This window comes from Chiloscyllium punctatum, chromosome 35 (assembly GCF_047496795.1).
Source record: "Chiloscyllium punctatum isolate Juve2018m chromosome 35, sChiPun1.3, whole genome shotgun sequence".
NCBI lineage: Eukaryota > Metazoa > Chordata > Chondrichthyes > Orectolobiformes > Hemiscylliidae > Chiloscyllium > Chiloscyllium punctatum.
In genome coordinates this window covers 10,376,598-10,393,245 of record NC_092773.1, presented here as the reverse complement: position 1 = coordinate 10,393,245, position 16,648 = coordinate 10,376,598, and the positions used below count along the sequence as shown (strand labels likewise).

General features: G+C 49.9%; 1 protein-coding gene across 3 annotated transcripts in view; it reads left to right on the top strand.

Annotated features, from left to right (window-relative positions):
- The first annotated feature begins 6,002 nt into the window (after positions 1-6,002).
- The window catches only part of LOC140459641 (solute carrier family 23 member 2-like), a 63,875-nt gene continuing 53,229 nt past the window's right edge, over positions 6,003-16,648 (top strand). For 2 of the 3 annotated variants that reach the window (XR_011953840.1, XM_072553951.1), the window contains exons 1-2: positions 6,111-6,283; positions 7,302-7,572. Coding sequence is in view for 2 of the 3 variants with exons in the window: in XM_072553951.1 (XP_072410052.1) it covers positions 7,465-7,572 (108 nt within the window). In the remaining variant the exon portion in view is untranslated. The other variant, XM_072553952.1, reaches the window with a different exon arrangement.

The following is a 16,648-nucleotide window of genomic DNA, read 5'->3' as shown; positions in this document are numbered from 1 at the left end:
ATATTCACTAATGGCCAGTAGCCATGGCTCGGTGACGTTGCACAGACCAGGACCCCTTGTGGTGTTACACCCACTGGAGGGTCGACAGAAGCTACTGGAGAGTCATTGGGTTCCTCCTCAGCTTTTAGTGGGGGACAGGGTGATGGCTTGGTTTTAGTGTGCTTAAACCTACCCATGGCTTTGGAACAGGCTCTCTCTCCTTTCAGTGAGTCCTGGGAAAAAGAAATGACATTTGACCTTGAAAGGTGAGTCAGCAGGTCATGGTCCGATAGCATGAACTTTGTTTCAGGAACACAACATGTGCACAGGCTCTCCCACACAATGGGAGCTTTTGTGTTCAGATGGCTGCCTCCTCTTTCTCTCTCTCTCTCAGTGAGCAACACGTTCTAAGAGGTCTCCCACAAGGCAATGTTTGGGTTCAGCTTGTTCCTGTGACTGGATATCTCTGTGAGCCAGCCTCCTGTCATTGTGGAGGCTTTTTAGCTCTTGCATTCACAAAAGCATTGAAGAGTAAAGCTGAGGCCGAGACATCAAGAGGCTGAGATAACTGGTCACTCCTGGTTAAGGATGCAATGTTTACTCCTCCAGCATCTCCTGGCCAGCTGGGAAATTCCTGCCCTTGGGATGGGGTAGGGGCCGATCAGAACCACCACACTATACCAGGTGGTTACTGAGGCGAGGCAATCTCCCACTGCCATTGATAGGTACTGGCCCACCAACTCAAACAAACTGCCTCCCCTCAACCCCCAGCCCTGAATCAGTGACTGCTGAAGTCAGGAACACATGCCAGCCCTTGGCCCATGGCTGTTCTCTCAAGCTGTCCCTGGAACAAAACATACCTTCAATCATCAGCAGTGGGGATTTCACACAGATATCTGCGGATGGGCCCAATCCGAATGCCAAGCAACCTCCGACAAAACCAAACCATCCGGTATTAAAAGCATCCCGTATTGGGTGCTGTCCTTTCACATTCCTGTTCAACCAATTTCCTCATCTTTTCCTGAAATGTTTCCTTTAAAACATCAAGGGCACTCACACTGTCATCCCCTCTGCATTGTTCGTGCCTGGCTCTCTCTGGTTCTCATCCAACAGGTTTATTTGGAGGTACCTGTTGTGTGATTTTGAACTCTGTCCACCCGAGTCCAACACCGGCACCTCCATATCGTGGCCTTATCTGGTCATTTGTCTCACTCCAGCAGCCAAACTCAGAGAGAGAGCAGCTGGGAAAACCACCATTCACTCCCCCATTGGGAATTCAATGGCCAGTCATTCGGAGAGGGTTGGAAATGAATTGGAATGTGTGAGTAAATAACCCACTGTCTGTTGAGGTATGGCTCTCTCAGTGAAACCCACAATGGATTAGATTCCCTACAGTGTGGAAACAGGCCCTTCGGCCCAACAGGTCCACACCAACCCTCCAAAGAGCAACCCACCCAGACCCGTTCCCCTATATTTGCCCCTTCACCTCACACTACGGGCAATTTCCCATGGCCAATCCACCCTAACCTGCACACCTTTGGACTGTGGGAGGAAACCAGAGCACCCGGAGGAAACCCACGCAAATTGTGGGAAGATATTTGCTTTGAAAAGAGGGGAGAGAAGAAGGGAGACCAACCAGAATGTTGACTTGGAGGTTCCAGGATTTCGCCTCAGTGATAGTATGCAGTCAGAGTGTTTCTGAGTTGGTCATTCCGAAGATATCTGGGCATGTGCACTCACGTTCCACTCCTGTCCAGAGTGAAATCTCAAAAAGAAAATCCTTCTGGTTCACTGCTGCCCTTCGCTGGTCTGTAACTGCATGTGACTCCAGGCCCCCCCAGGTCGAAAATGGCCTGAGCAAGTCACATAGAAATGCCGGGCCAGCTAGTCACTCCACCATTTCAGGGTGGCACGGTGGCACAGTGGTTAGCACTGCTGCCTCATAGCGCCAGAGACCTGGGTTCAATTCCCGCCTCAGGCGACTCTCTGTGTGGAGTTTGCACGTTCTCCCCGTGTCTGCGTGGGTTTCCTCTGGGTGCTCCGGTTTCCTCCCACACTCCAAAGATGTGCAGGTCAGGTGAATTGGCCACGCTAAATTGCCTGTAGTGTTAGGTGAAGGGGTAAATGTAGGGGAATGGGTCTGGGTGGGTTGCTCTTTGGAGGGTCGGTGTGGAGCTGTTGGGCCGAATGGTCTGTTTGCACACTGTAAGTAATCTAATTATAAAGAACCAACTGTTGTAGGTGTTGGCAGCTCACCTGGGTAGCAGGTGAATGTTTGGCAAATGTGAATAGCACACTCATTCTGGAACAGAGAAGAATGAGGTCAGGATGATGTAGCAGATTAACAAGCAGACAGGACAGGTTGACAAAGCCTGATGAATAATCACACATTGTTACCTTGCATTTCCCCAGCAACAATTTCATGGCCAGGTACTTCCTCATTGGGCCTTCTCACACACACACACACACACACACACACAGTAACACACACACACACACTAACACACACACACACACGCAAACACACTTAACACACACACAGTAATACGCACACATTAACATACATACACTAACACACACACACTAACACACACACACTAACACACCCACACTAACATACACACACTAACATGCACACACACACTAACACACCCACACTAACACACACACACTAACATGCACACACACACTAACACCTACACACTAACACACACACACTAACACACACATATACTAACACACACACGCACACACACATACTAACACACCCACACTAACACACCCACACTAACACACACATACACTAACACGCACACACACAGTAACGCACACACTAACACCTACACACTAACACGCACACACATACACTAACACGCACACACACACTAACACGCGCACACACTAACACACACACACACACCCACACTAACACACACACACTAACACACACACACACTAACACATATGATCTCACACACACGCTCTCACATAAAGCAGCCTCTCTCTTAGCTGATACAATTTGTAGGGATCAGAATGAAGTCAGCCAGGTAGATCTCAGAGAATCTGAGTTCCCTGATTGGGGCTGTTAACCAGGTCCAATCAGGGAGCCCTGGATGACAGGGGTTCTGTTCACTTTGACATCTGGCTCTGAACAGACAGTACCAGAGTCCATGCCTCTCCACATGTAAACAAAGGGTGACTTGGTGACTGGATAGCAGTGTGTCTGGAGTTATTGCACGGTTTATTATTCCTTTGAAGGATTTCCAGCATGGAGCACACCTTTCATGACCAGATGCTGGTCTACCTTTTGCCAGCCAATCTTCCACTCCATTGCATTAAGCATGACTCTGTAGGACCTGCACCTTTACATGTCAACTTGGTGAGAAGCCAAGAGAATATTGCCTTCCTAGGTGCATCGGCCAACATCCACTTTCACTCCTGGCCTGAGGCCTTTTCCAAGTTCAATGCCAGCTGCCCCCCAGTTGGAGGGAGGGACCATGAGAAGGGATCCAGTTTGGGAGAGCTGGGTGGGGGAGTGATCCCCACAGATGGGTGGTTGGGACTGCGTCGGATGGGATGGTGGGGAGCTGGGGAAGTGACTGATGTACTCCCGGACAACAGGATTACAGAGTGAGGGGAAGAGTTGGCAAGAAGCTGGCAGAGTCAGAGAGCACTCACCGGGAGGCAGAGGTGAAGATAACCCCTCTCAACAAGGTGAGCAACTGACCTCCTCATCCTGGGACAGTAGGGTCCGATGGTGGGTATTTCCTGAGCCTTGTTCTCACCCTGTTTGAGGCTCCAGGATGCTCAGTCAACACTCTTCTGCCTGTCTGCCAACCTGATTCAAATCTCGGCTTGCCCAGTTTGTCTTCACCGACTGACCTAACCAGCCACCCCGTTGGGCAATGCCTCGGTTCCTTGTTTCGAGAGGGTTTCTTGCCTTTATTGGTCAGCGCATGGAGTGGGAATTGGGAGGTCATGTTGTGGCTGTACATGACACGAGTCGACCCACTCTTGGAATACTGCTTTCAGTTCTGGTAGCCCTGCTACTGGAAGTATGTTGTGAAACTTGAGAGGGCACAGAAAAGATTTACAAGGACATTGCCAGGGTTGGAGGATTTGAGCTACAGGGAGAGGCTGAATAGTCTGGGACTGTTTTCCCTGGAACGTGGGAGGCTGAGGGGTGACCTTATAGAGGTTTATAAAATCATGAGGGACATGGAAAGGATAAATAGACAAGGTTTTTTCCCTGGGATCGGGGAGCCCAGAACTAGAGGGTATAGGTTTAGGGTGAGAGAGGAAAGATATAAATGGGACCTAAGGGGCAACTTTATCATGCAGAGGGTGGTACGGGTATGGAATGAGCTGCCAGAGGGTGTGGTTGGTACAATTACAACATTTTATGGACAATGGGGTAGGTACTGAAATAGGAGAGTTTAAGAGGGATATGGACCAAACACAGACAAATGGAAGGAGTTCAGTTCGGAATAGCTGGTCTGAGTTGGACTAAAGAGTCCGTCTTTGTGCACTTTGACTCTACCCTGGGAAGTGTGGATGTCCAATTGGATCTGGGTGTCCATGTATACCAGTCTGTGAAAATAGACAGACAGGTACTGCAGGCACATCTGGAAGGTTAAACTCTGCGTTGGCCTTCATTGTAAGAGGTTGGAGTTCTGAAGTCTGCAGTCTTACTTGGTCAGAGTCCCCCTGCTGTATTGGGCTCCCTACCCAAGAGAGGCCAGACAGACAGTGCCTGGTGTTCTCCAGTCTGTTCGCAAGTCACTTGTTAAGGAAGTCAGAACACAATGCAAGACAACATCAATAGCTGTTGGTGAATACCGGAAAAATAGTTCCGATCTTTAACATAACTTTGTGGGCAGCGTGGTGGCACAGTGGTTAGCCCCGCTGCCTCACAGTGCCAGACACCCAGGTTCGATTCCAGCCTCAGGCAACTGTCTGTGTGGAGTTTGCACATTCTCCCCGTGTCTGTGTGGGTTTCCTCTGGGTGCTCCGGTTTCCTCCCACAGTCCAGAAAATGTCCAGGTCTGGGTGAATTGGGCAGTGCTAAATTGCCTGTAGTATTCGGTGTAGGGGAATGGGTCTGGGTGGGTTGCTCTTCGGCGGGTTGGTATGGACTTGGTGGGCCGAAGGGCCTGTTTCCACATCGTAGGGAATCTAATCAAAACCACCAGAGGGGATTGTATTTGTGATCTGCCCTTCGAGGGAGCGCAGTAAAAGTTCACTTGGCTGTCGAATGAGGAGAGATTGGTTCGACTGGGCCTGTACCCACTGGAGTGCAGAAGGATGGAACAAGATCAGACTGAAAGGTATCAAAGGGTCTCCAGCTGGGGTGGGGGAACACAGTCTCAGAGGGATATGGGGTAGATTTCTGATGAAGGGCTTTTGCCCGAAACGTCGATTTCGCTGCTCCTTGGATGCTGCCTGAACTGCTGTGCTCTTCCAGCACCACTAATCCAGAATCTGGTTTCCAGCATCTGCAGTCCTTATTTTTACCTCATTTCAGACTGAGATGTGGGAACAGTTCTCCACTCACAGGGTGCCGAGGCTGTCGTTTTCCCCATCACAGGAAGATGAAAAACATCCAGACAGTTTGTGAGCCTCCTCGCTCCGGTGTGTGGATTCTGGATGGAGTTTGTGGGGAATCAATTGGGGTTGTGCTGACCCTCCTGTACCCATTCCCCCTCACAGCCATCACACCCTGAGCTAGCGTTCCCCAAATGTCCGACCCTCCCATCCACCAGTCGGTAAGTGTTTAATTTAGTCCGGAGACCCCAGGAGCCCTGATCTACATGTTCAGCGATGCGGGAGGCCATTCAGCCCATCTTACACATTGCTGTTAGGGAGTGAGATCCTTTGTAAAATTGAAGGCAGTATGAGGTGAAACCTGTAGAAATCTGTCCCTCGGGAAGACCAGGAGGGGAAGAGAGAGAGAGAGAGATCAGGAGGTGGGGAGGGAACAGGGACAGATGGATCAGGAATGAATGGGACGGGCCGAGTGGCCACTCTGTGTGTGACACAGAGAGTACAAGGCTGCAGAGGGCGCTTGATGGCATTGCAATGGGGAAGGAAGGAAGGAGCGGGAGCTGGCTGGGAGCACAGGTCTGTTTCACTGCTCCGTCTGTGTATAAGTCAGTAACGGAAGGAACGGAGGGACTAATTTCTTCCGGTGTGTAGAGAGAGAGAGAGAGAGAGAAAGAGAAAGTCAGTGTGTGTCAGTCCGGGACCATTGCACACACACACACAGATACAGCCAGAGAGCTGCGATAGGGGCCTGGAGACCCAGGTAAGGAGATCAGCCAGAATGCAAGGCCGGTTTGGCCAAGGGGAAAGCAGCGAGAGGGAAACAGGCTGCTTGCTTTGGGAGAAGCCGGGACTGGGGGCAAAAGCAATGCAGCCTCAGAGATAGCGGAGCCGCGGCAAGACAATGGGAGCTCTCTCCCTGTGTGTGTGGGTCTGCACACCACATGCCTCATTCATTTGGCTGTCTCTCTCTCTCTCTCTCTCTCTTTACACCAACACCAACAGGAGCAGAGATCCCGGTCACCCTTTGATCTCTGTTCCTTTTTCCTTTTTAATCGGATTTTGTTTCATGATGGCGCTCATGGAGGGACTGTGCAGATCAGAGTCCGTCTGTTTCTTTCTCCCAGCACGCAGGCAGACAGCAGCAAATCCGGATCTCTCTCTCTCTCTCTCTATCTGTCAGGCTCCTGCCCTGGATATCCTTGTCTTTCCCTCAGCGACAAAGTTTCCTCTCTGCTTTCCCCCACCACCCCCCCGAGGCTGATTGTGTTCAGTACTGTATTTGCAAACGCCCAGAGATGTTTGGTAACTATGTTAGATAATGTGACATGAGGAACACTGTCTCCTCCAGGGAAAGGCTCCAAAAGCAAGGATCAAGATTTTGTCTCCCACTTGTGACCTTGCTCAGCCAGCCCCCACCTCTTGCTTGTACAATGGCCCCTTCTTTCAGCAATTCAGGGTTTTGGGCATGTTTCTGTTTGGTTGGAATTTGTACACACGCACACACACACACACAGGCAGCAGGGAAGAGATGTTCCCTGGTTGAGACTCTGTATCCAGGCCCAGTGTATCCATCTTGAGGCAAATTGCTGACTCTGACAGATATTTGAGGCTTTCTGGAGGGCCTTTGGTGGTTTTGCTGTGGTTGGGACAAAGGGCAAAAGGCACATGGAAAACCAGAGCAGGACTGGATAACAGAGACAGGCAGACTGACTGACGGGCCGAATGGTGTACTTGCACACTGTAACCCCCATTCTGTGATACTGTGTTTCTATTTGCAGCAAGGATCTCTCCATCCACCCACATGTGGACCTGCTGCTTATTGTCCCTGAGCAGCATGTAATGGGTGTGTGAGTGACAGACAGACGGAGACCGAGAGGGAGGTAACATCCTGGTACGTTACGGCTTTAAAGCACCAGACTACACCCCTGGACTCCCGAACCGATGGGCATTGGCAAGAACACAGCACCCAAGGGCACCATGGAGTCAGCCAACTCTTGCGAGGACAAGTATGAGGAAGAGAAACACTCCACAACTTTCTTCCCAATGCCGGTAAGACACAGTCCTTGCACCCGATCCCCCCCCCCCACCAAGCCTGACAGCAGGCTGCTTGGTGAGGAAGGAGGGCTGGTTCACCAGGAGGTTAGCACAGGGGATCCCAGACTGTGCAGCCCACAGAACAGCAACGTCAGTGGGAGCAGTGACTGAACTCCAAGGCTCCTCAGTCTGGCAAATCAGGGCACTTGAACAAACCACCCCTATTCACAGCAGCTAGTCTCCATCAGGCCCCATGTCGTTTTGCTGTTCAACACAGGAGCAGAAATAGACCACTCAGCCCATCCACTCTGCTCCGCCATTGAATCAGATTGTGGCTGACCTGATCACCCACAACTTCCCTTTCCTGCTTGTCCCCCATTGCCCTTCATCCCTCCCTGATTAAAAATCTCTCTGTCTCAGCCTTTAGTGACCCAGCCTCGCCATCCCTCTGCAGGAAAGAATCCCACAGCTTCACTCCCCTCAGACAGAAGAAACTCCTCCACATCACTCCCTTTCTCTGAGATGACACTCTCTGGTCCCAGACTCTCCCACAAGGGGAAACAGTCTCTCCACATCTATCCCACCAAGATCCCTAAGGGTAGAATATGGAACAATACAGCGCAGGACAGGCCCTTCGGTCCTCAACATCGCGCCAACCTGTGAACTCTTCTCAGCTCGTCCCCTTCCATATCCCATCATCATCCATGTGCTTATGTAAGGATTGTTTCAATCTCCCGAATGTGGCTGCGAATCTTGTACATCTCAACAAAGGTCTCCTCTCTCTTCTGAACACCAACAAATATAGACTCGATCGACTTGACCCGTCCTTCCGTGGGTGAACGTTGCTACTTCTCTGTATCTGACTTGGCCAAGGGCGTCACTCAATGACTTGCCTTTGAAGTAATACGATGTAAATGGGGGTGAGTGATCTCAGTCACTGCTGGCTGCCTGTTGGGGACTGCTTTTCATACCGATTTGTCTGAGGAGTGTGTCTCCTGTCGAGCCTGGCCAGGTTTGACCAGAGGGCATTTGGAAGTCAGCCACCATGCTGGGGGTCTGGAGTCACTTGTAGGATAGACCAGGGAAGGGGGGTAGACGATGCTGAACAGAACAGTTGATGTTAGAGAAACTCAGAGGCCCTGGCAGCATCTGCGGAGAGAGGGCTAAGAAAATGGGTTCACCTTTCCGATCTGGTTTGACTTCTTCAGAACTGAAAGACATTGGAGAATGTCTGTTTTTTTGTAAAAAAAGATGACTTTTAACAGAGATGCAGGAGTGGTGAACAGATGGTACAGCGGCTCAGTGATAAAGACAAAGGGCTTATTAACAGCAGTGAGAGAGAGAGGAGGAGACTAGCTGTAAAATGGATATGAACTGAGGTGTGAAAGACAGGGAACACATCTTTTACACTGTCAGCCAAGTAAACAAGACAATGCGTTGAGAACTGGAGGGGAGAGAATGTCAGGGAAATGGAGTACAGGCAATGATGCAACCAGTTATCCTTCCCGTCGGACAGCATTGAACCAGATGAGTCACCAATAATTGTCAGAGGCTGATCTGGTTTTTAATTCTAGATGCTTCTATCAAGTTGAAATATGACTTCCTGCCGTGGTTGTGTTTTGAACCCAGAACTTTCACTCGGAGTTCTGGATGATGAGTTCATTGACTTGAGCACAGTGGCACTACCTTCTCCAGAATATTCCACAGTGCACGTTTGCAGATTGGTTCCACACATGACTAATGTTCAAAGACTGTGTCCTCAAATCCATCTTAAACATTATTCAGACTTTTCTTTCAAATGATTGTTCATTTATGAGGCGTGGGCATTGCTGGCTGGGCCCAGCATTTCCTGCCCTGTCCCTAGTTGCCCCTTGTGAAGGTGGAGGGGGGTGAGCTGGTGTCTTGAACCGCTGCCGTACATGTGCTGTGGGCTGACCCACAATGCCCTGAGGGAGGGAATTCCAGGATTCTGACCCAGTGACACTGAAGGAACAGCAATACATTTCCAAGTCAGGATGGTGAGGGGCTCGGAGGGGAACTTGCAGGGGGTGGTGTTCCCATGTATATGCTGTCCCTTGTCCTTTGAGATTGAAGTGGTTGTGGGTTTGGAAGGTGCTGTCTGAGGATCTTTGGTGAATTACTGCAGTGTATCTTGTAGATGGTACACACTGCTGCTACTGAGGGTCGGTGGGGGAGGGAGGGGATGTTTGTGGATATGGGGCCAATCAAGTGGGGGCTGCTTTGTCCAGGATGGTGTTGAGCTTCTTGAGTATTGTTGGAGCTGTCCCATCAAGGCAAGTGGGGAGTATTCCATCCCACTCCTGACTTGGGCCTTGTCGATGGTGGACAGGCTTTGGGGAGTCAGGAGGGGAGTTACTACCACAGTATTCCCACTCTCTGACCTGCACTTGTAGCCGCTGTGTTGATGTGGGGAGTCCAATGGAATTTCTGGTCAATTACCCTCTGGCAGTTGATAGAGGGAGATTCAGTGATGGTAACACCATTGATATCAAGGGGTGGTGGTTAGATTGTGTCTTATTTGACACGATCATTGCTTGGCATTTGTGTGGGGCAAATATTGCTTGTCAGCACAAGCCTGAATCTTGTCCAAGTCTTGCTGCTTTTGAACGTGGGCTGCTTCAGTATCCGAGGAGTCACAAACCTGTGCAAACATCCCCACTTTGGACTTTCTCACAGAAGGAAGGTCATTAATGAAGATGGTTGGACCGAGGACCACTGCAGACCCACAATGCCCTTAGGGAGGGAATTCCAGAATTTGATCCAGTGACAGCGAAGGAACAGCGAGAGATTTCCAAGTCAGGATGGTGAGGGGTTTGGAAGGCAATGTAATGGTGTTCCCGTGAGGAACCCCTGCAGAGATGTCCTGGAGCTGAGATGACTGACCGCCAACAACCACAACCCTCTTCCTGTGTGCTCGGTCTGACTCCAACCACTGGAGCATTTTCCCTGATAGCCATTGATTCCAGTTCTGTGAGGGCTTTGTGGTGCCACACTCCTGAACACAGCCTTGATGTCAGGGAGTGTCACTCTCAGCTCACCTCAGGGATTCAGCTCTTTTGTCGTTGTTTGAGCCAGTCAGTCAGCAGGTGCTGCTCTCGGTTTCGATCTTGTTGCAGTGCTCTCCCACCTAAACCTTTTGTTCTTCTGCTGAATGGTAACGTGAGTGTTCTGGTGTTCTCCCAGTAGCTGGACCTTTGCAGAAATCTGCTCCCTGATTCCACCTGGAGTTGCCTCCAGAGGATGACTGCTGTCCCCATCCTTCACATCTCTACTTGGGAAGCTGCTGATTTGTTCTGGGAATGCTCTCCATCCAGCTAGAATCCCGGAATCTGCTCTGTCAGACTGCCAGGAGCTGATGGCCTGAGGAATGGCACACACACACACACACACACACACACACACACACACACACACACACCTTTCATAGGATCCCCATGGTGTGGGAGCAGGCCATTCGGCCCATCGAGTCCACACCAACCCTCTGGGGAGCATCCCTCCCAAACCCAACTCCTCAATCTGTCTTTGTAACCTTGCATTTCCAGCGGCTGACCCACCTAACCTACACATCCCTGAACACTGTGGGGCAATTTTGCATGGCCAATTCACCCTAACCTGCGCATCTTTGGGCTGTGGGAAGAAACTGGAGCACCCGGAGGAAACCCATACAGACACGGGGAGAATGTTCAAACTCCACACAGACAGTCGCCCGAGGCTGGAATCGAACCTGGGACCCTGGTGCTGTAAGGTAGCAGTGCTAACCACTGCGCCACCGTGCCACCCACCAGAGCGTTCTTTCTGACTTGGGCATCTCTTGAGTGCATTGTTAACTTTAAAGGCTGACTTGATCCTTTCTTTTCCATGTGCTGCTGTGTGGATTGGCTGACACTGAGCTGATCGATGGATTCTGTGTGGATAGGCTGTGTCTTTGTCCTTCATTGGTGGGCCTTGCTGCTAACCCTGACCTCAGGGTGGGAACGTTGCTCCAGCTTATTGAGCTGAATTGGAGAAGGGTTTCAGGGACATGCTAAACTTGATCTGGATGTTATTGTAAGGAATGTATTGAGCATACTGCCTCGTACACATTCACCACTGCAGGCCTTGCCTTGTCTTGTCCCACAGCAGCTTGAGACAAGTTAATGAGCAGGTTTACAGAAATGAAGGAATTGGTGTGTTTTATTTTTGCTAACCTTGACATACAGAGTCTGCTGTGGCCCCCTCAGGGGTGTCTGAAGCAGAGGGACCAAGTGCTGATTATCTTCCCTGGGCGTTCAGTGCTCCAGGTCATTTGGCTGGTGATGGGCAGGGTGTGACTTTATCAAGGAAAGATCTTCCATGTGTGGTGGAAAACCTAGCACCTTGAAACAGCTGCACAGAGATCCCAACGTGACTGTGGGCCTTAGTGGTGCCTTACTGTTCTCTGATATACACACACACCTTTCCTGATGCCAGTGTTTGCTCTGCATTGTTCCAAATGGGAGCTGATCCTTGCATTTAACACTTATTCCTTCAGCGCTTCTTCCGTCAACGATCAATAGACAATAGACAATAGACAATAGATGCAGGAGTAGGCCATTCTGCCCTTCGAGCCTGCACCGCCATTCAATATGATCATGGCTGATCATTCCTAATCAGTATCCTGTTCCAGCCTTATCTCCATACCCCTTGACTCCACTATCTTTAAGAGCTCTATCCAATTCTTTCTTAAAAGAATCCAGAGACTGGGCCTCCACTGCCCTCTGGGGCAGAGCATTCCACACAGCCACCACTCTCTGGGTGAAGTAGTTTCTCCTCATCTCTGTCCTAAATGGTCTACCCCGTATTTTTAAGTTGTGTCCTCTGGTTCGGCACTCCCCCATCAACGGAAATATGTTCCCTCCTGCCAGAGTGTCCAGTCCTTTCATAATCCTATACGTTTCAATCAGATCCCCTCTCAGTCTTCTAAACTCAAGGGTATACAAGCCCAGTCGCTTCAGTCTTTCCGTGTAAGGCAATCCTGCCATTCCAGGAATTGACCTCGTGAACCTACGCTGCACTCCCTCAATAGCCAGAATGTCTTTCCTCAAATTTGGAGACCAGAACTGTACACAGTACTCCAGGTGTGGTCTCACCAGGGCCCTGTACAGCTGCAGAAGCACCTCTTTGCTTCTATACTCAATCCCTCTTGTTGTGAAGGCCAGCATGCTATTAGCCTTCTTCACGACCTGCTGTACCTGCATGCTTGCCTTCATTGACTGGTGGACAAGAACACCCAGATCTCTCTGAACAGCCCCTTTACCTAATTTGATACCATTGAGGTAGTAATCTGCCTTCCTGTTCTTGCCACCAAAGTGGATAACCAGACATTTATCCACATTAAACTGCATCTGCCATGCATCTGCCCACTCACCTAACTTGTCCAGGTCACCCTGTAATCCCCTAACATCCTCATCACATTTCACCCTACCACCTAGCTTTGTGTCATCAGCAAATCTGCTAATGTTATTGCTGATACCATCTTCTATATCATTTCCATATATTGTAAAAAGCTGCGGTCCCAGCACGGATCCCTGCGGTACCCCACTGGTCACTGCCTGCCATTTCGAAATGGAGCCGTTAATCACTACCCTTTGTTTCCTATTAGCCAACCAATTCTCTATCCAATCTAGTACTTTGCCCCCAATCCCGTGCGCCCTAATTTTACTCACTAACCTCTTGTGTGGGACTTTATCAAAAGCTTTCTGAAAGTCCAGGTACACTACATCCACTGGATCTCCCTCGTCCATCTTCCGAGTTACATCCTCAAAAAATTCAAGAAGATTAGTCAAGCATGATTTCCCCTTCATAAATCCATGCTGACTCTGTCCTATCCTGTTACTATGATCCAGATGTGCCGTAATTTCATCCTTTATAATAGACTCCAGCATCTTTCCCACCACTGAGGTCAGACTAACTGGTCTATAATTTCCTGCTTTCTCCCGCCCACCCTTCTTAAAAAGTGGCACAACATTAGCCGCCCTCCAATCCTCAGGAACCGACCCCGATTCTATTGAACTCTGGAAAATAATCACCAGCGCATCCACGATTTCCCGAGCCACCTCCTTCAGTACCCTGGGATGCTGTTGGACTGTAAGCTCCTCTGTGTGAGTGAGGTGCTAACATGGCAGCAGTGACTGTGATCCAAGTGCCCAGGGGCATCACCAGGCTGAGGACAAGACTGGAGACGTGCCAGTTTTGGTGTGCTTCCCTCTGGCAGAACGTTCGCAGGTGTGACACGTGTGGAGACTGAGAGAGACCCTCTCAGAGTGATAGATACTGAGATACGCCTAGATACTGAGCACTGGGACTGCCACACACCCCTCGCTCCCAGACAAGGTCCTGTCGGGTCATTGTAAGTCCGAGCCTGTGATTTTCCTGTGTCCCAGATCTGGCGGGGGATGGGGTGAGATCCTGTGAAAAGCTAAGCTGTGTTTTCCCTGGCTGTGGGTCAATAAACTGTAGGCTGGCCCTGATGATGCCTTCTGTAATCTGTATAACAACAGTGTGTATGGAAATCAGGCCCTTAGTCATCATCTGCACTTATTCCCAGCTTCACCTCCCCCCCCCCCCCCCCCCCCACCCCCCACCCCCCCTTCCCCAGCCCCACTGCCAGACTGAGTTTGTTCTTATTTCTTCACTTGCGTGTGAATGTTATTGGCCAGAGCTCACTGTCGGGTAGGCCAGACTGGATAAAGCCAGCAGATTTCCTTCCTTTATCAGTTGGAACAATCAGCAGAGTGGCTCTACGCTGAAGGAGGTGAAAGAGATCTGAGTCTGTGTCCCCAGGACCTGAGTGTCAGCCTCTCACACTACGTCACTGCATCCTGCTCTTAGTGATGTGTGTGTGTGTGTGTGTGTGTCGTGCTCGTGTTATCATTCCAAGCCCAGTGACACAGTCATCATTGCACTGTGAGCACACAGCTGCTTCCTTCCAGCCCACTGTCATTGATGTTGGCTATCTCTCTGTGCCCTGACCTTGCAGGGTATGGGAAGACATTGTGGACTCTATCTCTGGCCATTCTGTCACAAAGTGCCCTGAAGCTCTGTACATGCATATCCCTCCTCGCCTCTCTGTTCATCATTCATCATTCACTCTCTCTGTCTTGCTCCCCCCACCTCTCTGTCCACCCTCTTTCTAAATCTCAGTCTCTGTCAATTCGCTCTCTCTCTCCTTCTCTCTCTTTGTTGTTCTCACGCTCTCGTTCTCTTGCTCTCTGAATCTCTCTCTCTCTTCCCCCCCACCCCCTAAGTCTGTGAAGTGCCCCAGAGACCAGTGGGATGGTGGTCAGTGTGTCTGGAAATGCCCAGTCTTCAGGACACACATCATTCACTGTAGGTTTTCCTCACTTCCTGTTGGAATTTCAGAACATCGGCACGGCCTCAATAATCTCCACCAATGTGTGACTGCAAGTAAACTCTTCAAAAACCAAACTATCCACACCCTCGCAGACATGCCGTCTCTCTCTCTCTCTCTCTCTCTCTGTCTGTCTGTCTCAGTCTCTCACACACACATTGAGAAATAAGGCAGACAGTTTGACATACATGATCAGACAGAAAGATGGGAATCATTCTTCTCAAGATGTAGGGTGGCTTCACTTGTCTCTTTTCATGAGCAATGGGGAGATGCTGTTGTTTGTTGAGTGATGGTCGTTTGTCACTCAAACCACACGACATTAGGCACTCAGCTTCTTTGGTCTGCTTGTTGATTCCCTGAGACCCTGGCTGACTGAATAAGCCTGGCTTTTTTTCCCCATCAGCTTTCATAATGAAGGTGAGTCAGCCTGAATAATCTCAATCCTGCCTTGGGCCATCCTGTCAAAATGAATGCCAATCATTGACTCCTTTCCAGGGAGGCGATGGTTTACTTTGTGGGAAGGTTTCATTGTTTCAGGACCGTTCACAATGTTCAAGAGTTGATGATGTGTCTTTGAAGTCAGCCGCTGTTGGAAGCTGAATACGAGATGAGCTACAACCAGTGAGATACCATCCAGACTGTGAGTCCTCACTGCTGTTTTCATACTGTCGCTCTGTCTCTGAAAGAAGAGGAATCCAGTCAGGGGCTAGAGTGAGATAGGGAATTCCTGGAGAAACTCACAGCAGCTCATGGAGCATCAGTATTTCATGGCTCTGTAACCACATCCTGTGGTTTAAGGTGGTGCTGCAGAGTGGAGACCCTCAACAACACTTTTCACTGTATTTATAATAAATACACCTGTCAAGAAATAAATCAAATCCTCAGTCAGTTATCCACCTGTAGTGCACTCACAGATCACCCTTCAAACTCTCTCTGTACCTATGTGTACTTGGAGCCATCAACAGCTTCTGTCTCTCTCTCTCTCTCTCTCTCTCTGTCTCACTCTCACACACAGTCAGACTCACACAGTCTCACTCACACAGTCTCATTCTCACACAGTCTCACTCTCTCACACAGTCTCACTCTCTCACACAGTCTCACTCTCTCACACAGTCTCAGTCTCTCACACAGTCTCACTCTCTCACACAGTCTCACTCTCACACAGTCTCACTCTCTCACACAGTCTGATTCTCACAAACAGTCTCACTCTCTCACAGTCTCAGTCTCTCACACAGTCTCAGTCTCTCACACAGTCTCAGTCTCTCACACAGTCTCACTCTCTCACACAGTCTCACTCTCACACAGTCTCACTCTCTCACACAGTCTGATTCTCACAAACAGTCTCACTCTCTCACAGTCTCAGTCTCTCACACAGTCTCAGTCTCTCACACAGTCTCAGTCTCTCACACAGTCTCACGCTCTCACACACAGTCTCGCTCTCTCACACAGTCTCGCTCTCTCACACAGTCTCACGCACACACAGTCTCACTCTCGCACTCGGTTTCTCTCTCATACAGTCTCATTCTCACACAGTCTCATTCTCACACACAGTCTCATTCTCACACACAGTCTTATTCTCACAGTCTCGTGCTCTCACACACAGTCTCATGCACACACAGTCTCACTCTCGCACACAGTCTCACTCTCGCACACAGTCTCATTCTTACGTACAGTCTCACACTCTCACACAGTCTCATCCTT